This window comes from Oncorhynchus clarkii, chromosome 4 (genome assembly GCF_045791955.1).
Source record: "Oncorhynchus clarkii lewisi isolate Uvic-CL-2024 chromosome 4, UVic_Ocla_1.0, whole genome shotgun sequence".
NCBI classification, from domain to species: domain Eukaryota; kingdom Metazoa; phylum Chordata; class Actinopteri; order Salmoniformes; family Salmonidae; genus Oncorhynchus; species Oncorhynchus clarkii.
The window spans coordinates 83,474,061-83,499,380 of record NC_092150.1 but is presented as its reverse complement, the minus strand read 5'-3'; the positions used below and the strand labels follow the sequence as shown (position 1 = coordinate 83,499,380).

Below are 25,320 nucleotides of genomic sequence, written 5' to 3'. Positions count from 1 at the left end.
GCCTTTTAATAACAGCCAGACATTCATGATAATTGGATGGACTGCAATGTCCACCATCAAGCCTGCCGTCCTGGGTCATATACGTTATATACATTCAAACATCAACCCTGTTCACCCGGTAGATTATGCTCGTCAGACCTGGGATTTGAAACTAACAACCTTTTGGTCACTGACATGCCTCTAACCTACCTCTATCTCACTGCACCTTCTGTTAAAATTGTACAGCCCAAAAGACCCCACCTGACGTCGGGCAGACCCTTCAGTACGTCAGCTCTAACTGTGCTCCAGTGCTCACTGAAGAACAGGCTGCTTCCTGCCTATTCCATTGGGAGTATTTAGGGTCCATTATTCCTCCTCCGCTCCGAGAGATTAACTAGGACTAGACGCCACTCTCCGTTTTCCATTTCCAATCAGTGGCAGAATCCACATGACATCTTAGTCATTTAGCAGACACCCTTATCCAGAGTGACCAACAGTCAACTACAGTAGGTAGAACTAGCTCTCTATATCAACTGGATTCCAGTCCCATTACTACCGTTAGGTTCTAATTTTCAGAGTAAAAACTCAACGGACAATATGAAAGCTTAAACCAAGTTTATTCTTCCCAGAGGGTCAACGCATTAGACAAAAACATTTCCACACAAACACTCGTATTTAACCCTTTCTCCAAGGCTGAGTCTCCTCCTACACATCTGTACAAACACTGTATCTTCACTGCTAGGCAGGAAACAAAGTAATACAGCCATAAACGTTTATTTTCTCCCTTAACATGACCTCGACCCCCTTCATCACTAATCCATGGATCTCTCCCTTTATCAATCCCTGCCACAAGTGATCGCTTCCCTGCACTTCAAATATTCCAAGCTTAACTACACACACTATATATCTTCCTCCTATAACCATTCACTTCTGGTGTAGACCCTCTAAACCTCAGCACTCCCTCAGTGACATGAGTATATTTCCTATTCTCAGAACCCAACACTACCACATGTTGTATCTCATCGTTACCCATATTAAAACACAGGGCCTGTATATCAGCCAGGTTGGAATTAGGGCAACACCCACGTAACCCGGCAGACTGACATCAATTATGCAGATTATCCCATCCAAATGTGGAAAATGGGGATTAAACTAAAGTGATTCTGGGTCATTTTCATCGCAGTAGTATAAGGAATGTATCTGATCATATTTTCAGATGTAAAACATTTCAGATCTGAAATCTGAAAACGACAGGAAGTGTGTGAAATACCTTTCACCTTCATTATTATTATTTATTATTATTATTATTATTTTATTTTCTGAAGTAAGAAAATCAGGAATTCTTAAAACTTCTACCCCTGAAATGTCCCGATTATACTATCCCAGTAAAGAATGCCATACACAAACCAGTTTTCATATTACTTTAATACATTTTTTAGCAAAGGCAAAAAACTCAATGGGTCTGTTCAATAAAATACTACTTTCTCTAATTAGTTGTATTCAAAGCACAGCCTTCCAAGTTATGGTCATTTACAAAGATCTTTGATTTAAAATAAAAAAACAACAGTATGATTTATAAAACAAACAATACATTTCCCTCACATACAGTTATTTGAACAGCAGTTGAAACACATGGTACATGAAAAAAGACTTTCCAGAGACATCCTCTTTTGAAATGCTTATTTTATCATTATATATTTGGATAGCTGCAAGCCAAATTAAAATCCAAAAGGCACGTGTATGATATGACGGGGCGGCAGGGTAGCCTAGTGGTTCGAGCGGACTAGTAACCGAAAGGTTGCAAGTTCAAGTCCCCGAGCTGACAAGGTACAAATCTGTCGTTCTGCCCCTGAACAGGCAGTTAACCCACTGTTCCAAGGCCGTCATTGAAAATAAGACTTTGTTCTTAACTGACTTGCCTAGTTAAATAAAGGTTAAACAAAAAATAAAACATCAGGGAATTGGAACACATGGAATTAAATAAAATAATTTTGGAATACATGGCCAAAACCACTTGAGCAGGAGCCATTTATTCCAAAACCACTTGAGCAGAAAAGTGGCTCTGGCTTATATCATATGCTACTGCATGTCTAATCCAAGAGTTCCAGAACTAGACACCAACCTGTTCTAGAACTAGGCGCCACTCTGTTCTAGAACTAGGCGCCACTCTGTTCTAGAACTAGGCGCCACTCTGTTCTAGACCCAGGACATACTCTGTTCTAAACCCAGGACATACTCTGTTCTAGAACTAGAATCTACTCTGTTCTAGAACTAGAAGATACTGAGTTCTAGACCCAGAACATACTCTGTTCTAGAACTAGAACCTACTCTGTTCTAGAACTAGAATCTACTCTGTTCTAGAACTAGAATCTACTCTGTTCTAGAACTAGAATCTACTCTGTTCTAGAACTAGAATCTACTCTGTTCTAGAACTAGAATCTACTCTGTTCTAGAACTAGAAGCCACTGAGTTCTAGACCCAGAATATACTCTGTTCTAGAACTAGACGCCACTGTTCTAGAACGAGAAGCCACTCTGTTCTAGAACTAGAATCTACTCTGTTCTAGAACTAGAATATACTCTGTTCTAGAACTAGACGCCACTCTGTTCTAGAACGAGAAGCCACTCTGTTCTAGACCCAGAACATACTCTGAAATGTTCCGTTATGGGTTCATCAACAGAATGACTTCATTTTAGTCGGGAGTTGGGCCATTGTGTCAGACTGCATAGCCATGTGTAAATACACTAAACCCAAACAGAATGAAAGACACTAAGAAAAGCTGAAAACTGACTTTTTTCAGAGAAAAAAAATATGCAAAGGGTACTGTTAAATTATTTGTAAAAACTGCAGAGAACACACGCCAAGTATCCCCCCAGTTGAACCTGGCGTGAAGAGGACTTTTATAAAATCATCATCATGATTAAAAGTGCACGACAGACAGACAGACAGAGCTATACATACACACAGCAGTCATGACGTGGAGCACAGCGCATGATGGAGCCTAGTCCAGCAAACAGAAAAACATAGGGAGAAAAGCAACACATGGTTACGGTCATAAGAGCACAGTTTGGTGCGGCTTCCTGTCTTCTTTTTACTCTCAGAAATAGAACATGGCCTGAGCTTTCAGGAATAAATACAACAAAAACAGAAACGTAATGAATCATAAAAATCTGATCCATTTGTACTGTCACGTCAGAAAGAGAATGTGGGTCACCATTCCAACAACATTCAACTGATGACAAGATCAATCAGTGAACTCAAACAAGACCTCAAACGAGTAACACTCAAATAATAAGCCAGAAGGATTGGGCATGTTGTGTCTGTGGACAAATTCCACTGACTGACTGAACGATACACTGACAGTGCAAATCTCCCACTGGCTGTACTGATCGATACATTGACACTGACAGTGCAGATCTCCCACTGGCTGTACTGATCGATACATTGACACTGACAGTGCAGATCTCCCACTGGCTGTACTGATCGATACATTGACACTGACAGTGCAGATCTCCCACTGGCTGTACTGATCGATACATTGACACTGACAGTGCAGATCTCCCACTGGCTGTACTGATCGATACATTGACACTGACAGTGCAGATCTCCCACTGGCTGTACTGATCGATACATTGAGACTGACAGTGCAGATCTCCCACTGGCTGTACTGACCGGGTACTGAATCAGAAGACCGGATCCACAAAATAGTAAAACTCTCAGATAAGCGTTTTGAAGATGTTTTTACAATAATTGTATCTGTCCATTCATTGGTAGATTCTTTACAAAGGTGAAGGTCAACAATAGGATGATTCAGGATTAGGGCATGAAGCAGACAGATTGAAATCAGAGACATAGACTCGGCACTCTCAAGAGAAAATAAAAACATCCTTTTGCCTTTAGTGTTCGTTCTTCATCATGATAAAACAATATTAAAACAGAGACAGGAGGGGAGCTGGACTGCTGAACACAGTGGATATCACTATCAACTAGATAAACAGGAGGGGAGCTGGACTGCTGAACACAGTGGCTATCACTATCAACTAGATAAACAGGAGGGGAGCTCGACTGCTGAACACAGTGGATAACACTATCAACTAGATAAACAGGAGGGGAGCTGGACTGCTGAACACAGTGGATATCACTATCAACTAGATAAACAGGAGGGGAGCTGGACTGCTGAACACAGTGGATATCACTATCAACTAGATAGACAGGAGGGGAGCTGGACTGCTGAACACAGTGGATATCACTATCAACTAGATAAACAGGAGGGGAGCTCGACTGCTGAACACAGTGGCTATCACTATCAACTAGATAAACTGGAGGGGATCTCGACTGCTGAACACAGTGGCCATCACTATCAACTAGATAAACAGGAGGGCACTTTTAGTATGGACCCTCCAGAACATGTGGCAGGAATATCATATCAGTGACATGGACCCAGATCTACAAGCAGATGAAGGTAATAACGTCAACCTTTTTCAAACAGCCATCTCAACTCAATACACTGGTGTCAACTTCACTGTGTGGTGCCCAGTCACTGAAAAAAACTGGGATTGATTGACGTGTTTCCTAGCCAATCACTAGGCACACAACTGGGATCGAAAGACTCCCTGTCCAATCACTGGATATTTTATCTGACCTTTGACCTGGATTCAAACCTATTGGCATAAAGTGTTTAGGGTGGGTCAACTCAAGTCAGTGGTCATATCTGGTCCACTAGAAGTGGGAGAAAACAGTCAGGTCAAAATGGAGGTGAATTCAGTCAAACAAAGAAACTAAGAAGATTTCTCCTTCGATCCCTCGGCCGTGCTGCATGGAATCCTCAGTGTCTTGTCTTGGGAGGCTTGAAGGGTATTCGGTGTTAATACAGATATACCAGTGCATCAGTCAGTATCACAGTTTTGGGTGGTGTGTTACGTTTATTTCCTTCCCAAACCAGCCCATCCCAGGTCCTCTGGCTGAAATATGATTCCCTGGGTCATAGTTATTGATGAGTCTCTTTCTCAAACTTGACAGAAAGTTCCAGAGTTCCTTCGTGGTGTTTTTGTTGTTGTTGTGTGTTCCTTTTTCTGTGTTCCAAATGGCACCCTATTCCCTATGTATTGACACCCTATTCCCTATGTAGTGCACTATATAGGTAATAGAGTGCTATTTGGGACGCATTCTTTGTGCTGTGTGTTTTACCACTCTGCGTCCCCGATGGCTTTGGAGAAGACGTAGTCTCGGCCGTTCAGGTTCATGATCCCATCCTTCAGGTGGAACTTCCATTTGTTCTTACTTCTGTGTATCTGAGGGGGAGCCAATGGGCATTAGGAATGTGGGAGAGGGCAGCAGACTGGGTTATCTCTCTCACTACAGTGTGTGTGTGTACTTCTGTGTATCTGAGGGGGAGCCAATGGGCATTAGGAATGTGGGCGAGGGCAGCAGACTGGGTTATCTCTCTCACTACAGTGTGTGTGTGTACTTCTGTGTATCTGAGGGGGAGCCAATGGGCATTACGAATGTGGGCGAGGGCAGCAGACTGGGTTATCTCTCTCACTACAGTGTGTGTGTGTACTTCTGTGTATCTGAGGGGGAGCCAATGGGCATTAGGAATGTGGGCGAGGGCAGCAGACTGGGTTATCTCTCTCACTACAGTGTGTGTGTGTACTTCTGTGGCTCTAAGGAAAGGAACCAACGGGACAGTGTCAGTGTGGAGGTTAGGAGGGGAGCAGATGGGGATACCAGTCACACATTCACTAAACACACACACACACAAAGTCTGGGGTTTCCTCACTGTGGTTTCTCCTTTACAGGAAGTCTGGGGTTTCCTCACTGTGGTTTCTCCTTTACAGGAAGTCTGGGGTCACACACACAATAAGGTAATCCGGAGATATCTTACCTTGTCGTACTGGCACACCACCACATTCTCTGTATCAAACAGTTCTTGGTCCTCCTCGTCACTCACATCATCTTCACTATTCAGAGGCTCCTGAGAGAGAGTGAGGGATGGTTAATAATGTATCTATCAAATCAAATCAAATGTATTTATATAGCCCTTCGTACATCAGCTGATATCTCAAAGTGCTGTACAGAAACCCAGCCTAAAACCCCAAACAGCAAGCAATGCAGGTGTAGAAGCACTCTCAATCCAGTGTTTCCCCTATATTCATTTAGCCCCTCTACTACTACTACTACTACTACTACTATTAATAATTATTATTCATATTTTTATTTATTATCATCATCAGCCGAGACGCACTTTTAAGTTAAGAGTGACAAGTTACAAGTTACATAGCTTCCTCAGATTCTCATCAGATCGCCCGAGAAACATCCCATGTACACTAGTATGTGGACTGCTCCTTGAACATCTCTTTCCAATATCATGGGCATTAATATGCAGTTGGTCCCCCCCTTTGTTGCTACAACAGCCTCCACTCTTCTGGGAAGGCTTTCCACTAGATGTTGGAACATTGCTGCTACAACAGCCTCCACTCTTCTGGGAAGGCTTTCCACTAGATGTTGGAACATTGCTGCAGGGACTTGTTTCCATTCAGCCACGAAGGCGTTAGTGAGGTTGGGAACTGATGTTGGGCGATTAGTCCTGACTCACAGTCAAGAGTTCCAATTCATCCCAAAGGTGTTTGATGGGGTTGAGGTCAGGGCTCTGTGCAGGCCAGTCAAGTTCTTTCTGTATGCATCTCGCTTTGTGCACGGGGGGCATTGCCATGCTGAAACAGGAAAGGGCCTTCTCCAAACTGCTGGCACAAAGTTGGAAGCACAGGATCGTCTAGAATGTAATTGTACGCTGTAGCGTTAAGGAACTCAGCGACCCGAACCATTAAAAACAGCCCCAGACCACTATTCCTCCTCCACTAAACTACAGTTGTCACTATGCACTGGGGCAGGTTGTGTTCTCCTGGCATCCACCAAGCCCAGATTCATCTGTCGGACAGCCAGATGGTGAAACGTGATTCATCACTCCAGAGCACGTGTTTCCACAGCTCCAGAGTCCAATGGCGGTGAGCTTTACACCACTCCAGCCCACGCTTGGCATTGTGCATGTTGTTGTTAGGCTTGTCTACGGCTGCTCGGCTAAGGAAACCCATTTCAGGAAGTTCCCGACAACAGTTATTGTGCTGACGTTGCTTCCAGAGGCCATTTGGAACTCGGTAGTGAATGTTGCAACCGAGAACAGACGATTTTTACACGCTACACGCTTCAGAACTCGGCCGTCCCGTTCTATGAGCTTGTGTGGCCTACCACTTCACGGCTGAGCCGTTGTTACTCCTAGACGTTTCCTCTTCACAATAACAGCACTTACAGACCAGGGCAGCTCTAGCAGGGCAGAAATTTGACAAACTTGTTGGAAAGGTTGCATGCTATGACGGTGCCACGTTAAAAGTCACTGAGCTCTTCAGTAAGGCCATTCTACTGTCAATGTTGGTGCTTGGAGATTGCATGGCTGTGTGTTCAATTTTATACACCGGTCACCAATGGGTGTAGCTGGAATAGCCGAATCCACTAATTTGAAGGGGTGTCCACATACTTTTGGCCATGTAGTGTAACTAGCTTGTAATCTTGGAAGTGTAGCCAACCTTATTAATAGATGCATGTAATAATTGTTATGTAAAGCTAAACTACGCTAGCACAACTATTTGTCGGGATAATATAGACTTGGCTGGTGATGTCATGAGATCAAGATCAAATTAAACTGTCCTCGGTTTACAGATGAGGTTAAAAGATTCATACAAACATTCTACGGTAAAAGGTTTCAGAAACGTTGGCGTCTTTCTCTCGTCTCATTGAGAGTCCTACCCACCTCCTCCACCTGGCCGTCCTCGCCATCTTTTTCCTTTTCTTCATCTTCCTCCTCGTCATACTCTTCCTCCTCATCTTCTTCCTCTGAGGACGTGTCCCCCGCTCCGTCCACCTGCAGCATCATAGGAGGCTGCTGCTGCTGTTGTTGTGGGACTCCTGGTGCAGCTCCGCCCTGGACCTGTTGAACTTGTTGGACCTGCTGCTGGATCTGCTGCTGTTGCTGTGGGCCTCCTGGTGCAGCTCCGCCCTGGACCTGTTGAACTTGTTGGACCTGCTGCTGGATCTGCTGCACCTGACCGGGCTGGCCTGTCATCTGCATTACCTGAAGAAAGGGATAGGTTGAGAAGGGTGGGTTAGTGAGAGATGGTTGAATGTGGGATGGGGTGCTCAGCAGAGTAATCATGATCGTCTGTACAATAACATCAAACATTCCCTTTTTGAATCTGCATATCTATAGCTTGTCAAGAGCTGAATGTAAAAATATATTGAATATAGCTATACTAAAGCATATTTTATCAAAATAAACACTGTATAATACGCTGTGTGTAGTGACTAGTGAGTAAGGTCTGACCTGTGCATTCTGCTGGACCTTGTTCCCAGTGAGGATGACCTGTTGAGGCTGGATGATGACTCCTGTCTGCTGGGGGAGGCCTCCCTGTAGAGGAGCCAGCACCTGGGGGAGTCCTCCCTGGAGAGGAGCCAGTACCTGAGGGGGAGGAGTACAGCAACATGGCATTACACCCCACACAGTAATGACCATTTGAATCCACCATTCAGTTTTCAAAGGCACTTGTTAAATTGAAAACTGAATGAACCCCAAATCAGATCTACCACAGCTCTGACACAGGACCAAGGGTTCTGGACGTGGTTAGTGAGCAAGTGGCCTCAGAAAATACTATTAACTGCATGTTGTTGTTTAACTGTGAGTACCTGCACCAGGGGTCTAACTCCAGGGAGCCTATACCTGCTCCAGGGGGTCTATACCTGCATCAGGAGGCCTATACCTGCACCAGGAGGCCTATACCTGCACCAGGAGGCCTATACCTAGACCAGGAGACCTATACCTAGACCAGGAGGCCTATACCTGCACCAGGGGGTCTAGCTCCAGGGAGCCTATACCTGTATCAGGAGGCCTCTAGCTGCATCTGCATCAGGAGACCTATACCTGCACAAGGGGGTCTAACTCCAGGGAGCCTCCACCTGCACCAGGAGGCCTCTACCTCAGGAGGCCTATACCTGCAACAGGGGGTCTTTACATGCATCAGGAGGCCTATACCTCCAACAGGGGGACTATACCTGCACAAGGGGGTCTATACCTGCACCAGGGGGTCTATACCTGCACCAGGAGGTCTAGGTCCAGGGAGCCTATACCTGTATCAGGAGGCCTCCAGCTGCATCAGGAGACCTATACCTGCACCAGGGGGTCTAACTCCAGGGAGCCTCCACCTGCACCAGGAGGCCTCTACCTCAGGAGGCCTATACCTGCACCAGGGGGTCTATACCTGCACCAGGGGGTGTATACCTGCACCAGGGGCCCTATACCTGCACCAGGAGGCCTATACCTGCACCAGGAGGCCTAGCTCCAGGAAGCCTATACCTGTATCAGGAGGCCTCCACCTGCATCAGGAGACCTATACCTGCACCAGGGGTCTAACTCCAGGGAGCCTCCACCTGCACCAGGAGGCCTCCACCTGTACCAGGCAGCTCAAACTTTTACACACACACACACACTGGGAGGACAGTGATAGGACCTACCTGTGTGATGGGGCGTACCTGCTGTATAACGGGGGCCTGCCCACCGCCAGGCTGCATCTGAGGAAGGACCTGCTGCTGAAGGACCATCTGCTGCTGAGGCTGGATAATGTACTGGGTCCCGTTAGCCGCACGCAGCACCTGGATGATCTGACCTGGGGTCAGGGACAGGGTAGAGGTGCCGTTTTAGAGCTATGAAGAGTATGTTCAGGATCTGACCCGAGATCAGAGGAGAGAGATGGAGACCAGAGCCCCCAAGACCCAGACCCAACCTCGTGAGACTAAACCGAAGACCCAGAGTAGCGAAACCATGACCAGATCAAGAACATTTTGAATGTTGAGAAACAAGTATATTAACAAGTCTGAAAAATTGTTTGTCATTCCTAAATGTTGCGGGGAGTATAAGTTGTACACACCGTCCACTGTTTTAAGATATATAGTCTGGGGCAAATTGCCGCCTGATGTGCACCACCCGGGAAGGACAGAAGAAATTCAGGGCAGAACAAAAAACAAAACAAATTGGTATTTGGTGAGGTAATCTTTCTGCATTTTATAATCAATCAATATGTACTGTTGTAATATATTATCAAGACTGGAGCTGGTGGGATGTTAAACGCTATACCTTGGCTAGTGATGAGTTGTTGGTAGGGACTGATTCCTGTTGGTAAGGCCAAGGTTGCTGCTGTGGTTGCTGCACTCTAGAGGTCAGTCAGAGAAAACACATCACAAACCAGGCAAATAACAGGAGAGATGAGTACCCCTGGTCACTCATGAACTCACACACACACAAATAACAGGAGAGATGACTACCCCTAGTCACTCATGAACTCAGACAGACAGACAGACAGACAGACAGACAGACAGACAGACAGACAGACAGACAGACAGACAGACAGACAGACAGACAGGTTGTTTCAGATGGAGTCTCCTCAGATTTAAATGCCTGGAGAAGCTTGTCAAATGTAACCTAGCAATTTGCTATAATAATCCTATATTCTGTGCGCAGAAGACAGGTGTCAGTTGAGAAGACAACACCAGATGGTGGGTGGGGGAGAGGTTGGAGAGGAAACTGGGAATAAACTAGAGACAACTTCCTATTTAGTCTGAAAAAAACACAGTGTGAGAGAGAGAGAGAGAGACAGAGAGAGAAAGACACACACACAGAGAAATAGAGACAGAGAGAGAAAGAGAGAGAGACACAGAGAGAGACAAAGAGAGAGAAAGAGAGAGAGACAGAGAGGAGGGGGTGAGGGAACAGACGAGTGCAAAGCTCTTCAAGGTTTATCTGCTCTGTAATCTAGTCTGAAATCCTTAGCTCTCAGTAAACTATTTCCTGCGTGGCCTCTCCTCCTCTCTCTCTTCCATCTGTCCTCCAGCTGGCCTGGTCAATCATGCTCAGGGCCAGCTCTCATGTTTACACTGTATGTGAGTGTGTGTGTGGACAGGGGTCAGTGTGTGTGTGTGTGTAGAGGGGTCTGTGTGTCTCAGCTATTCTATAATCCATGGGAGTGAGTTCAAATGGAAGCCATTCATAATGGTAAGGCTCTCATCATTGACACATGCATTAGGTCAGCCGGTGGGAATCTGTCTGCAGTGGTTTCATCGTGGATAACTTTACAGATGCCATTGAAATGTGACATCAATGAAAAACTGCCACTAGTAATGTCTTTATAATTGATTTGAATTCATTCTTCAAGGGTCCTATGGTGGGAAACTCTGGTCCTATACCTGTGGTCCAGCTACAGACAAACCCACTACTCCACTCACCATCCCTGTTGCACTCATATGCTGCAGAATTTTAGGATCCTGCACAATGACTTGCTGCTGGGGTGCTGTGGAGAGAAAGTATACAAATGTATTCAGTATTTATTACATTTTGTCAGTAATTATACATTTATGATACAGTTCCTTATAAATACTGTGTGTGTGTGTGTGTGTGTGTGTGTGTGTGTGTGTGTGCGTGCGTGCGTGCGTGCGGTGTGTGTGTATGTGTGTGTGTGTGTGTGTGTGTGTGTAATAATCATGTTATAATATTACCGCTGGTGACAGTAGGCCGGGTCGATTGCCAGCTCGTCACTGTGTGTGTGTGTGTGTGTGTGTGTGTGTGTGTGTGTGTGTGTGTGTGTGTGTGTGTGTGTGTGTGTGTGTGTGTGTGTGTGATAATCATGTTATAATATTACCGCTGGTGACAGTAGGCCGGGTCGATTGCCAGCTCGTCACTGTGTGTGTGTGTGTGTGTGTGTGATAATCATGTTATAATATTACCGCTGGTGACAGTAGGCCGGGTCGATTGCCAGCTCGTCACTGTGAATGAGAAAGGATTCTCTTTTCAATGCCTTCATTGTTCAATCATATAGTTTGCAGATACGATAGCCATTTTAAGTAGTTATTGAAATGGATTTTGCATTGGGCAACCTTAAAGGACCTGTTGTACCTGGGTTAATGGACATAACATGTTATATAATACATTGTGAGTATGGGAAGTATTATAGAAGGTCCTATAAATTAGAGTGTGGACAGAGTTAGCCAGCAGGCATGGGCTAAGGTAGGTAGGTGGCTTTAAATGGGCTAAGGTAGGTAGGTGGCTTTAAATGGGCTAAGGTAGGTAGGTGGCTTTAAATGGGCTAAGGTAGGCGGCTTTAAATGGGCTAAGGTAGGCGGCTTTAAATGGGCTAAGGTAGGTGGCTTTAAATGGGCTGAGGTAGGTGGCTTTAAATGGGCTAAGGTAGGTGGCTTTAAATGGGCTACGGTAGGTGGCTTTAAATGGGCTAAGGTAGGTGGCTTTAAATGGGCTAAGGTAGGTAGGTGGCTTTAAATGGGCTAAGGTAGGTAGGTGGCTTTAAATGGGCTGAGGTAGGTGGCTTTAAATGGGCTAAGGTAGGTGGCTTTAAATGGGCTACGGTAGGTGGCTTTAAATGGGCTAAGGTAGGTGGCTTTAAATGGGCTAAGGTAGGTGGCTTTAAATGGGCTAAGGTAGGTGGCTTTAAATGGGCTAAGGTAGGTAGGTGGCTTTAAATGGGCTAAGGTAGGTGGCTTTAAATGGGCTAAGGTAGGTGGCTTTAAATGGGCTAAGGTAGGTGGCTTTAAATGGGCTAAGGTAGGTGGCTTTAAATGGGCTAAGGTAGGTGGCTTTAAATGGGCTAAGAGGTGGCTTTAAATGGGCTACGGTAGGTGGCTTTAAATGGGCTAAGGTAGGTGGCTTTAAATGGGCTAAGGTAGGTGGCTTTAAATGGGCTAAGGTAGGTAGGTGGCTTTAAATGGGCTAAGGTAGGTGGCTTTAAATGGGCTAAGGTAGGTGGCTTTAAATGGGCTAAGGTAGGTGGCTTTAAAGGGGTGTAGGTAGGTGGCTTTAAAGGGGTGTAGGTAGGTGTTTCAGGGAACTGTGGGTTTTTGTATAGCGCTTTTCATGGCCCAAAGATTCTCATACACAGGAGGTAGACCCAGTAGGGATGAAATAGGATAATTAGAGGTGTTAAAGGCTTCATCCGTACTATAACGGTGGACTTCGCTCGTCCGCCTGACGCTCAACTCTAGCAGGCTTGTAACTGTGCTGTAACTGTGCATGCAAGTCGCACATGGCTAGTAGAACGACCATGCCCCAGGAATACCTGACATGATGACTCCTTGCTGTCCCCAGTCCACCTGGCCGTGCTGCTGCTCCAGTTTCAACTGACCTGAGCCCTAGGACCATGCCCCAGGAATACCTGACATGATGACTCCTTGCTGTCCCCAGTCCACCTGACTGTGCTGCTGCTCCAGTTTCAACTGTTCTGCCTTATTATTATTCGACCATGCTGGTCATTTATGAACATTTGAACATCTTGACCATGTTCTGTTATAATCTCCACCCGGCACAGCCAGAAGAGGACTGGCCACCCCACATAGCCTGGTTCCTCTCTAGGTTTCTTCCTAGGTTTTGGCCTTTCTAGGGAGTTTTTCCTAGCCACCGTGCTTCTACACCTGCATTGCTTGCTGTTTGGGGTTTTAGGCTGGGTTTCTGTACAGCACTTTGAGATATCAGCTGATGTACGAAGGGCTATATAAATACATTTGATTTGATTTGGATTTGATTTGATACTCGTCATTGAAACAATGCTGAAACATCAATCTATGGGTGAGTCCATTGAAATGAAAGAAAAATGATATTGTAAATTCCAGCAGGCGATGGGGTGATATAGACTCTTAGAAGTACACATCTTTATGTTATTAACTATCGTTAATGCCATCTTTGGTGGGCTTATCAATGATTATCAATAATTGTATTAAGTCATACTGTGTGAAGCTGTGTGTGAAGCTCAAAAAGGCATTTCTCATGAATATTTTAACGTGACTATTTTAAAACACAAAAAAAACATCTGATTAATAAAATATTTAAAAGTCGTCTTCCTCAAATGAAGGGGATGATGACGCAATCTTTGCAAGAGGGAGGGAATCTGATTTCATCGGTCCTCAACCGGTGGCTCAGTCATTTCATTCAGGGTAAGTGGAGTTAGCCGTGAGTTAGCCTGCCCCGGAGCAGGTTAGTTCTGAAGGATTCGTTGCCATAGAAATTTACCTGGCTTAAAAGGTGAGCCACTTTTGTTTGAACGGTTAACCCGAGTTGAACTCAGAGTTGACCAAAGTTACCTCGCTAACTCCTCAAACCTGCTTGGTAAAATACCCCTCTGGACACAGATTAAGCCAAATCCTAGTATTACAAGCATAATCAATTGAGAATCTCCATTAGACATTATATATTTTTTGGGCTAGGACTAGGCTTAATCTATGTCTGGGAAACCAGCCCATTATGGCTGCGTTTAGACAGGCAGCCCAATTCTGATCTTTTTCCCACTAATATTTTCCCACTGGTCTTTTGAACAATCAGATCAGCTCTGAAAAAGATCTGATGTGATTGATCAAAATACAAATGAGTGAAAAATAAAATAATTGGACTGCCTGTCGAACACATCAAATGTAGTCTCCCGGGAACAACAGAGGTGGTGTGTCAGGGCCGATGCCTGGGACTCACCTTGCTGCTGCGGGGGCAGGAGGACCTGCTGTGTCTGGGCTTGCTGGGTGGCCTGCTGGGCCTGCTGCTGGGCTGCTGCCTGGAGGGCAGCCTGCTCCTCTGTGTTGAAGCCCTCCACTGCCTTACTCTGCATTAGCTTGTTCTCCCACAGCTAAAGGACAGGGGAGGAGAGGGAACTTTAAAATGGAGGGTAGACTGTTGACCACCATTTTGACATTTGTATTGTCTATTCTACTTTTTACAAAACTACAGGGACAGAGAGGTTATCAGTGGAAACCACATCAAATGGGAGCTACAAAAGGGAAACTAACACTAGCGCAGACAAGAGAGAACGACATTCTAGAATGGAATGTCACTAGAAGGAAGAGTTCTGTGTTCTGTACCGTTTTGAGTTCCATGAGGACCTGCTCGTCCACCCCCTCATCCAGGAAGAGCTCCCGGACCTCGTTGATAACATCTTCAATCACAGACCTGTACAGTTTAGGCTGAGAAAACATACAGAGTACTGTTAGAAGGGCTCTAATGTATATTATAAACGGGGTGGTTTGAGCCCTGAATGCACGGGTATGACAAAAAATATCCACTATATACAGTGCATTTGGAAAGTATTCAGACCCTCTGACTTTATCCACATGTTTACGTTACAGCCTTATTTTAAAACCGATTAAATAAAAAATATAAAAAATCTATCCACACACAATACCCTAAGTGAAAATAAGTTTAGATGTTTGTGCAGAAATATCTTATTTATATAAGTATTCACACCCTTTGCAATTGAGCTCAGGTGCATCCAATCAAGTTGTAGATGTTTCTACAACTTGATTGGAGTCCACCTGTGGTAAATTCAATTGATTGGACATGATTTGAAAAGGCACACACCTGTCTATATAAAAGGTCCCACAGTTGACAGTGCATGTCAGAGCAAAAACCAAGCCATGAGGTCGAAGGAATTGTCCGTAGAGCTCAGAGACAGGATTGTGTCGAGGCACAGATCTGGGGAAGGGTAGCAAAACATTTCTGCAGCATTGACAGTCCCCAACAACACAGCGGCCGCCATCACTCTTAAATGGAAGAAGTTTGGAATCACCTTCCTAGAGCTGGCTGCCCATCCAAACTGAGCAATCGGGGGAGAAAAGCCTTGGTTAAAGGTGACCAAGGACCCGATGGTCACTGACAGAGCTCCAGAGTTCCTCTGTGGAGATGGGAGAACCTTCCAGAAGGTCAACCATCTCTGCAGCACTCCACCAACCAGGCCCTGATGGTAGATTGACCAGACGGAAGCCACTCCTCAGTAAAAGGCACATGACAGCCCGCTCGGAGTTTGCCAAAAGGCACCTAAAGACTCTCAGACCATAAGAAACCAGATTCTCTGGTCTGATGAAACCAAGATTGAACTCTTTGGCCTGAATGCCAAGCGTCACATCTGGAGGAAACCTGGCAACATCCCTACGGTGAAGCATGGTGGTGGCAGCATCATGCTGTGGGGATGTCTTTCAGAGGCAGGGACTGGGAAACTAGTCAGCATCAAGGGAAAGATGAACAGAGCAAAGTACAGAGAGATCCTTGATGAAAACCTGCTCCAGAGCGCTCAGGACCTCAGACTGGGGTGAAGGTTCATCTTCCAACAAGTCAAGACCTTAAGCACACAGCCAAGACAACGCAGGAGTGGCTTAAGGACAAGACTCTGAATGTTCTTGAGTGGCCCAGCCAGAGCCCGGACTTGAACCCAATCAGACATCTCTGGAGAGACCTGAAAATAGCTATGCAGCGACACTCCCCATCCAACCTGACAGAGCTGGAGAGGATCTGCAGAGAAGAATGGGAGAAACTCCCCAAATACAGGTGTGCCAAGCTTGTAGTGTCATACCCAAGAAGGCTTGAGGCTGTAATCACTGCCAAAGGTTCTTCAACAAAGTACTGAGTAAAGGGTCTGAATACTTATGTAAATGTGATTTATTTATTTTTACCTATTTTTGCTTTGTCATTACAGGGGTATTGTGTAGATTGATGAGGGGGAAAAACAATGTAATCCATTTTAGAATAAGGCTGTAATGTAACAAAATGTGGAAAAAGGGAAGGGGTCTGAATACTTTCTGAATGCACTGTTTACAAAAGTATGTGGACATCCCTTCAAATTAGTGGATTTGGCTATTTCATCCACACCCGTTGCTGACAGGTGCATACAATCGAGCACACAACCATGCAATCTCCATAGACAAACAATGGCAGTAGAATGGCCTTACTGAAGAGCTCAGTGACTTTCAATGTGGCACCGTCATAGGATGCAACCTTTCTAACAAGTCAGTTTGTCAAATGTCTGCCCTGCTAGAGGTGCTATGGTCAACTGGAAGTGCTGTTTTTGTGAAGTGGAAACATCTAGGAGCAACAACGACTCAGCCACAAACTGGTAGGCCACACAAGCTCACAGAATGGGACCGCTGAGTGCTGAAGCGCGTAAAAATGGTATGTCCTCGGTTGCAACACTCAATACCAAGTTCCAAAATTGCCTCTGGAAGGAATGTCAGCACAAGAACTGTTCATCATGTGATGTACTTTTCACTGTTCTACTCACCTTGGTGACCAGTTTATAGCAGCAGTAAGGCACCTCAGGGGTTTGTAGTATATTGCCAATATACCACCGCTAATGGCTGCATCCAAGCACTCGTGCGTAAAAACAGCCCTTAGCCGTGGTATATCAACAGCATATTATTGCCTAATGTTAGCTGGGTGCTGCATTATTTAACATTAACTGCATTATTGCTTAAGTATATTTATTTCACATGGTGACAACTGAAATGTACCACGGTAAAGAATGATGGCTAACAAATTATCCAATATGTTTTATTTTTTTAAATGTACATTTTGAGCTTGACTACCTTTGAACTTCAGTCGCACGTATTCAAACTGCCTACCATAACATATTCAAAACGAACTTAATTCAGAAAGCCCAAAACTGCAACAGAATAAATGTGCCATTCTTAACTATGTTAAATCAGTTAGAAACGATTAAATTATGCAAGTAAAACATTTCAGCCCCCCGTGACAGCAAAAAAAAAACGTTTTAAAGTTATCTTCCTGCAATTCTGCACATTTAGCCAAGGGGAGTAGAGAAAATGCTGCCGTTCTAAAGCAAGTCTGCTGCAATTCAATACGTTTTACAATGGGGCAGAGAGATTTAGCTATTTTATAACTAATTTCATGCCATGGGGCAGAGATAAAATGTGCAGTTGTACAGCTTAATTTCCTGCAATTATACACATTTTTCCATGGGATGGAGGCAAATGTTTGCAGTTTTTAATATGACAACTGATGATCAATGGGCCCCACCCCAGTTGGTAATTCGACCATGCTTACTACACGTTTAGATACCTGGACGCTAGACTAATTGTCCGATCTAATTTGGGATGATTGAGTGACTGCTGATGCACAACCAACATTTCAAAATTGCATCTTGTTAATTCTAACTCAACAGTAAATTGAGACCCTGACTGATTCATGTGGATGTTTTATTGGGCCGCCCGCCAGTTACCCATCCCTGGGACACAGATCTATTTAACGCTGATGTTTCATGATAGCCATGGCATTGGCAGCACCTAGCTAACAGATCATCGAAAGACCAGCCCGGAAACGTGCATACGGGAGCTTTCACACCATACATCAATCGTTTCGCAATCAATCGGCATTTATGGTATACTCAAAACGTAAACAACCGAAAGACACTGATCAGTTGTAGCTAGTTAAACTCAATCGGCCATGCACAAAATACACTAACATTTCAATCGACCATTATTGCCCCAAACTAAAATGGTCGCATGGACAGAGGTCAGTGTCCTTATTCGTCGGTGTCCGTTGTGGTGGACCTCAGTCTCCCTCCCTACTATAAAAAGCTCTGATGTTTATATGTAGAGCCGGTGACGTGGCGTTGAGAAGCGCCTTCCCATCCCGGCCAGTCTATATTAGAGAGACAATATGGCGGTATAAAACCGAGCTGCGGAAAGGAGGAGGGTCACAACCGTAGAGAGGAGACATGGACGCGGTTTTTACCGAGCGGGGGTCAGCGACCATTGCCTGGTGCTCGGAATGGCTATTCAAATGATGGATGTAAATTGAATTGCTGGTATCTAGATTGTGTTATTTTAGTGAGTTAATGTAATTTTAGAGATGGGGGCCAGCGAAAGAAAAATGTTTAATAGGAAAGAGGACATTTGGCTTGGGACGGCTTGCTGACGTTAGCAGCCTTGTTCGTGGGCTGAGGCATTGAACATGATTTGAAATGATCAAGCAATACTTTCTGGCTGACAGTTGAATTGTGATAAAATTGGAATTTAACATCCGCATTGGATGAGAAGGTGCTTCCAACTGTAACCTTACGTCGAGGCAAACTACTAGCTCTCATTGAATTGGAGGAACAATACCCCAACGCAAATCTTACTCGTTAGGTATTAACACTAGACCCATTTCTAAACTAGGAAACACATTCCTCGAAACGCACCAGGTAATGTAGGCTGATGCATGCTAGTTAGCTGGCAGCCAAGATTGCAAATCAGTCTACATTGCAAATAAAAAAGGCTCAAATCACATTCTACTATTTAGCTAGCTATGTCGTTAATTTAACCAAAGACTTGTCTTCTGGTTTAGATTAGCCCAGATTAGCAACGCCATTCACCAGCTGTATTCAGGAAAAATGCAGAGGATTCAAATGGTTTCGAAAAGGGGTTAAAATGGCCGATTGTTGTACTTATGGCTATCATTTTTATTAAGGAGAACATCCACTGTTTGCCAACAACACTCCCTAAAGTCCCTTTTAATATGCTTCCACTCAAAATGCCATCCTTTTCCTGGCAGCTAGCAGTTTGCCATCATCAGTTCTTACTGACTACCCTCTGACAATGATCCTTACCACTTGATTCGAGTTAGCCGAGCTCGCCATTACGCGTAGTGTAAAACCACACAAATCAAGCGAGGAATAACAGCAAAAAAATAAATTAAAAAACGATCTAAAACAACTGGGCACGACACTTAAAAATAGCCGGCATAACTTTTGTAAATAAAACACAGATTTTAACGGTCTTATTTACAAACACGGACTCTGCCTTCCCAGCCGTCCTTCACCCGCCGTTGTCCTCCTTTATATACCGAGCATGGAGCTGCGAGTGCGCGAGACATAGGGCAGGGTCAACCCGGTCATTACCGCGAGATTCCGCGGGAATATCGTCCAGGAGAAAACAGGGAGGAGTTCAGCAGGACACAACGCGTTGGAACTTTCAGATAGAAATGTATTATGTAGAATCATTCAAATGCATTTCTGACAAAAAGAACAAGGAATCAGGTGTAGGCTCTATTCATGGAATTTCTATCTGCAACGTTCGACAACGTTTGGCAAATGAACGTGGTTCAACTTCAGCTTTGACAGTACTGGGAAATATATTATTACATTGTGTACTGGAAATTGCATGATTGAGAATGCTCACAAAATCAAATTGCTTTGTTTTACAATTTCTGAATTGCTTTGACGTTGAACTGACGTCTGAGCCCAGCGGACATTACCACACATGTACACATACAGTGCACCCACGGTATAGACCCATTACCCCTGCCTACTTGTACATTCTGTATCTACCTCAGTCACCACGTATCCCTGCACAATGATATGGTAGAAGTTCACACGGTATATAACTTAATTCGTGTGTGTTTTATTTCTCATGTGTTTAAACATTTTGTTATTTAACTCAGCATCGTTGGGAATGAGCTTGTAAATTATTTTCACCGTATTCGGTGCATGTAACAAATACCATTGGTCACATGATACCATGCTGTGTTTCCATGTGTTGCTGCCATGCTATGTAGTCGTTTTAGGTCTCTCTTTATGTAGTGTTGTGGTGTCTCTCTTGTCATGATGTGTGTTTTGTTGTATTTTTTAAAATTCATTATTCTTTATTTTTTTTAAATATTTATTTTATATATATATATTTGTATTTTTTTATATATTTTTTATTTACCCCTTTTTCTCCCCAATTTCGTGGTATCCAATTGTTTAGTAGCTACTATCTTGTCTCAATCGCTACAACTCCCGTACAGGCTCGGGAGAGACGAAGGTTGAAAGTAAATTATAAATTGTTCTTAACTTGCCTAGTTAAATAATGGTTAAATAAAACATTTGATTTGATTTACTCATTAAAAACTTTTGTGTACCCTCTCCCTTTGTAACTGGGAATTCCTTTATTCTTAGTGTTCTATTTGTCACATGGTAGGTACCGCCCAAACTTTGCAAAGCACTTTGTCATTCAATACTGTTTGCAATCAAAGGTGATACATTATAATAGATAATACTAATATATTATTCGCCTCTTCCTCTCAGATGTCATCCATTTCTCCCCCAAGTGTTTTTTGCCAGTGACAGATTCAGGAGACACTTGGATGTAGTAACTTATTGCCACCACTAGAGGGTGATCACACACCAGGACAAACACACAGAGGATCAGTTTCCAAACCGTATGAATACCAACATTCAATTAATGCAAGGTGAAAGGCATACCCTACTAGTTTTTTTTGTCCCAAAAACTAAAAGCATCGTTTTTGGGACAAATCACTCGCTCAAAGCTAAATTATATATTTATTATTGAATAATTTGGCCAATTGAGCAAGTTGAGGTGACTAAACAGCTGGGCACTAGATAGCAAGCAAGCTGTCATGGTCAAAACATTTTGACTCAATTATTGCTAAAATGGAAGAGGTCTGGCCTTGATAAGGCTTTCTTGACATCTCAGTCAATGAGACAGGTCCTACAGCCCTAGTTTTGTCACACCTGGAATACTGCCCAGTTGTGTGGTCATGTGTGGCAAAGAGGGACATACAGTACCAGACAACAGTTTGTACACACATAATTATTCAACGCTTGTTCTTTATTTTTCCCATTTTCTACATTGTAAAATAATAGTGAAGACATCAACACTATGAAATAACACATACGAAATCATGTAGTTTTTTCGACTCTTCAAAGTAGTCACCCTTTGCACACTCTTGGCATTCTCTCAACCAGCTTCACCTGGAATTTTTTTCCAACAGTCTTTAAGGATTTCTCACATATGATGAACACTTGTTGGCTGCTTTTCTTTCACTCTGCAGTCCAACTCATCCCAAACCATCTCAATTGGGTTGAGGTCAGATGACTGTGGAGGCCAGATCATCTGATGCAGCAGTCTGTCACTCTCCTTCTTTGTCAAATAGCCCTTACACAGCCTGGAGGTGTGTTGGGTCATTGTCCTGTTGAAAAACAAATTATATAACCACTAAGCGCAAACCAGATGGGATGGCTAATCGCTGCATAATGCTGTGGTAGCCATGCTGGTTAAGTGTGCCTTGAATTCTAAATAAAACAAAGACGGTGTCATCAGCAAAGCACCCCCACACCATCACACCACCTCCTCCATGCTTTATGGTGGGAACCACACACACAGATATCATCCGTTTACCTACTCTGCGTCTCACAAAAACACGGTGGTTGGAACCAAAGAACAGATTTCCAACTGTCTAATGTCCATTGCTCGTGTTTCTTGGCCCAAGCAAGTCTCTTTTTCCTATTGGTGTCGATTAGTAGTGGTTTCTTTGCAGCAATTCGACCGTGAAGACCTGAACAGTTGATGTTGAGATGCGTCTGTTACTTGAACTCTGTGAAGCATTTATTTGGGCTGCAATTTCTGAGGCTGGTGACTCTAATGAACTTATCCTCTGCAGCAGAGGTAACTCTGGGTCTTCCTTTTCTGTGGCTGACCTCATGAGAGCCAGTTTCATCTTAGTGTTTGATGGTTTCTGTGGTGGTCCTCATGAGAGCCAGTTTCATCATAGTGTTTGATGGTTTCTGTGGCGGACCTCATGAGAGCCAGTTTCATCATAGTGTTTGATGGTTTCTGTGGTGGTCCTCATGAGAGCCAGTTTCATCATAGTGTTTGATGGTTTCTGTGGCGGTCCTCATGAGAGCCTGTTTAATCATAGTGTTTATGGTTTCTGTAGCGGTCCTCATGAGAGCCAGTTTCATCATAGTGTTTGATGGTTTCTGTGGTGGTCCTCATGAGAGCCAGTTTCATCATATTGTTTGATGGTTTCTGTGGCGGACCTCATGAGAGCCAGTTTCATCATAGTGTTTGATGGTTTCTGTGGTGGTCCTCATGAGAGCCAGTTTCATCATAGTGTTTGATGGTTTCTGTGGCGGTCCTCATGAGAGCCAGTTTCATCATAGTGTTTGATGGTTTCTGTGGTGGTCCTCATGAGAGCCAGTTTCATCATAGTGTTTGATGGTTTCTGTGGTGGACCTCATGAGAGCATGTTTAATCATAGTGTTTGATGGTTTCTGTGGTGGACCTCATGAGAGCCAGTTTCATCATAGTGTTTGATGGTTTCTGTGGTGGTCCTCATGAGAGCCAGTTTCATCGTAGTGTTTGATGGTTTTTGTGGCGGTCCTCATGAGAGCCAGTTTCATCATAGTGTTTAATGGTTTCTGTGGTGGACCTCATGAGAGCCAGTTTCATCATAGTGTTTGATGGTTTCTGTGGTGGACCTCATGAGAGACAGTTTCATCATAGTGTTCGATGGTTTCTGTGGTGGGTGTTTGATGGTTTCTGTGGTGGACCTCATGAGAGCCAGTTTCATCATAGTGTTTGATGGTTTTTGTGGCGGTCCTCATGAGAGCCAGTTTCATCATAGTGTTTGATGGTTTCTGTGGCGGTCCTCATGAGAGCCAGTTTCATCATAGTGTTTGATGGTTTCTGTGGTGGTCCTCATGAGAGCCAGTTTCATCATAGTGTTTGATGGTTTTTGTGGTGGTCCTCATGAGAGCCTGTTTCATCATAGTGTTTGATGGTTTCTGTGGTGGTCCTCATGAGAGCCAGTTTCATCATAGTGTTTGATTGTTTTTGTGGTGGTCCTCATGAGAGCCTGTTTCATCATAGTGTTTGATGGTTTCTGTGGTGGTCCTCATGAGAGCCAGTTTCATCATAGTGTTTGATGGTTTTTGTGGTGGTCCTCATGAGAGCCAGTTTCATCATAGTGTTTGATGGTTTCTGTGGTGGTCCTCATGAGAGCCAGTTTCATCATAGTGTTTGATGGTTTCTGTGGTGGTCCTCATGAGAGCCAGTTTCATCATAGTGTTTGATGGTTTCTGTGGTGGTCCTCATGAGAGACAGTTTCATCATAGTGTTTGATGGTTTCTGTGGCGGTCCTCATGAGAGCCAGTTTCATCATAGTGTTTGATGGTTCCTGTGGTGGACCTCATGAGAGACAGTTTCATCATAGTGTTTGATGGTTTCTGTGGCGGTCCTCATGAGAGCCAGTTTCATCATAGTGTTTGATGGTTTCTGTGGCGGTCCTCAATAGAGACAGTTTCATCATAGTGTTTGATGGTTTCTGTGGTGGTCCTCATGAGAGCCAGTTTCATCATAGTGTTTGATGGTTTCTGTGGTGGTCCTCATGAGAGCCAGTTTCATCATAGTGTTTGATGGTTTCTGTGGTGGTCCTCATGAGAGCCAGTTTCATCATAGTGTTTGATGGTTTTTGTGGTGGTCCTCATGAGAGCCTGTTTCATCATAGTGTTTGATGGTTTCTGTGGCGGTCCTCATGAGAGCCAGTTTCATCATAGTGTTTGATGGTTTTTGTGGTGGTCCTCATGAGAGCCTGTTTCATCATAGTGTTTGATGGTTTCTGTGGTGGTCCTCATGAGAGCCAGTTTCATCATAGTGTTTAATGGTTTTTGTGGTGGTCCTCATGAGAGCCTGTTTCATCATAGTGTTTGATGGTTTCTGTGGCGGACCTCATGAGAGCCAGTTTCATCATAGTGTTTGATGGTTTCTGTGGCGGACCTCATGAGAGCCAGTTTCATCATAGTGTTTGATGGTTTCTGTGGCGGTCCTCATGAGAGACAGTTTCATCATAGTGTTTGATGGTTTCTGTGGCGGACCTCATGAGAGACAGTTTCATCATAGTGTTTGATGGTTTCTGTGGTGGACCTCATGAGAGCCTGTTTAATCATAGTGTTTGATGGTTTCTGTGGTGGTCCTCATGAGAGCCAGTTTCATCATAGTGTTTGATGGTTTCTGTGGTGGTCCTCATGAGAGACAGTTTCATCATAGTGTTTGATGGTTTCTGTGGCGGTCCTCATGAGAGCCAGTTTCATCATAGTGTTTGATGGTTCCTGTGGTGGACCTCATGAGAGACAGTTTCATCATAGTGTTTGATGGTTTCTGTGGCGGTCCTCATGAGAGCCAGTTTCATCATAGTGTTTGATGGTTTCTGTGGCGGTCCTCAATAGAGACAGTTTCATCATAGTGTTTGATGGTTTCTGTGGTGGTCCTCATGAGAGCCAGTTTCATCATAGTGTTTGATGGTTTCTGTGGTGGTCCTCATGAGAGCCAGTTTCATCATAGTGTTTGATGGTTTCTGTGGTGGTCCTCATGAGAGCCAGTTTCATCATAGTGTTTGATGGTTTTTGTGGTGGTCCTCATGAGAGCCTGTTTCATCATAGTGTTTGATGGTTTCTGTGGCGGTCCTCATGAGAGCCAGTTTCATCATAGTGTTTGATGGTTTTTGTGGTGGTCCTCATGAGAGCCTGTTTCATCATAGTGTTTGATGGTTTCTGTGGTGGTCCTCATGAGAGCCAGTTTCATCATAGTGTTTAATGGTTTTTGTGGTGGTCCTCATGAGAGCCTGTTTCATCATAGTGTTTGATGGTTTCTGTGGCGGACCTCATGAGAGCCAGTTTCATCATAGTGTTTGATGGTTTCTGTGGC

General features: G+C 44.2%; 1 protein-coding gene across 8 annotated transcripts; it reads right to left on the bottom strand.

Annotated features, from left to right (window-relative positions):
* Window positions 1–1,386: 1,386 nt before the first annotated feature.
* Window positions 1,387–19,762, bottom strand: LOC139407381 (transcription initiation factor IIA subunit 1-like). Of its 8 annotated transcripts, none has more exons than XM_071151110.1 (12): window positions 19,443–19,762; window positions 14,926–15,027; window positions 14,543–14,693; window positions 11,800–11,838; window positions 11,302–11,366; window positions 10,157–10,232; window positions 9,951–9,992; window positions 9,538–9,689; window positions 8,354–8,488; window positions 7,784–8,104; window positions 5,864–5,953; window positions 1,387–5,270 (listed from the first exon to the last, which is right to left on the bottom strand). In XM_071151110.1, exons 1-12 carry the CDS (start codon window positions 19,470–19,472, stop codon window positions 5,163–5,165), a joined length of 1,311 nt encoding a protein of 436 aa, XP_071007211.1. In that variant the 5' UTR covers window positions 19,473–19,762; the 3' UTR covers window positions 1,387–5,162. The 8 variants fall into 8 exon arrangements, with proteins under 8 accessions (XP_071007211.1, XP_071007214.1, XP_071007212.1 ...); XM_071151113.1 differs by having other exon boundaries at window positions 9,556–9,689; XM_071151111.1 differs by lacking the exon at window positions 11,800–11,838 and adding an exon at window positions 11,715–11,753.
* Window positions 19,763–25,320: the final 5,558 nt, after the last annotated feature.

Bases quoted from the DNA above. Each gene is read 5' to 3' on its own strand.
- LOC139407381 (XM_071151110.1), bottom strand. From the start codon at position 19,472: ATGGCGAGCTCGGCTAACTCGAATCAAGTG. The intron at 11,839-14,542 runs GTGAGTCCCAGG...TCTCATTCACAG, and splicing joins CCTGCCCCCGCAGCAGCAAG to TGACGAGCTGGCAATCGACC. The intron at 5,271-5,863 runs GTAAGATATCTC...GCTCCCCCTCAG, and splicing joins TGGTGTGCCAGTACGACAAG to ATACACAGAAGTAAGAACAA.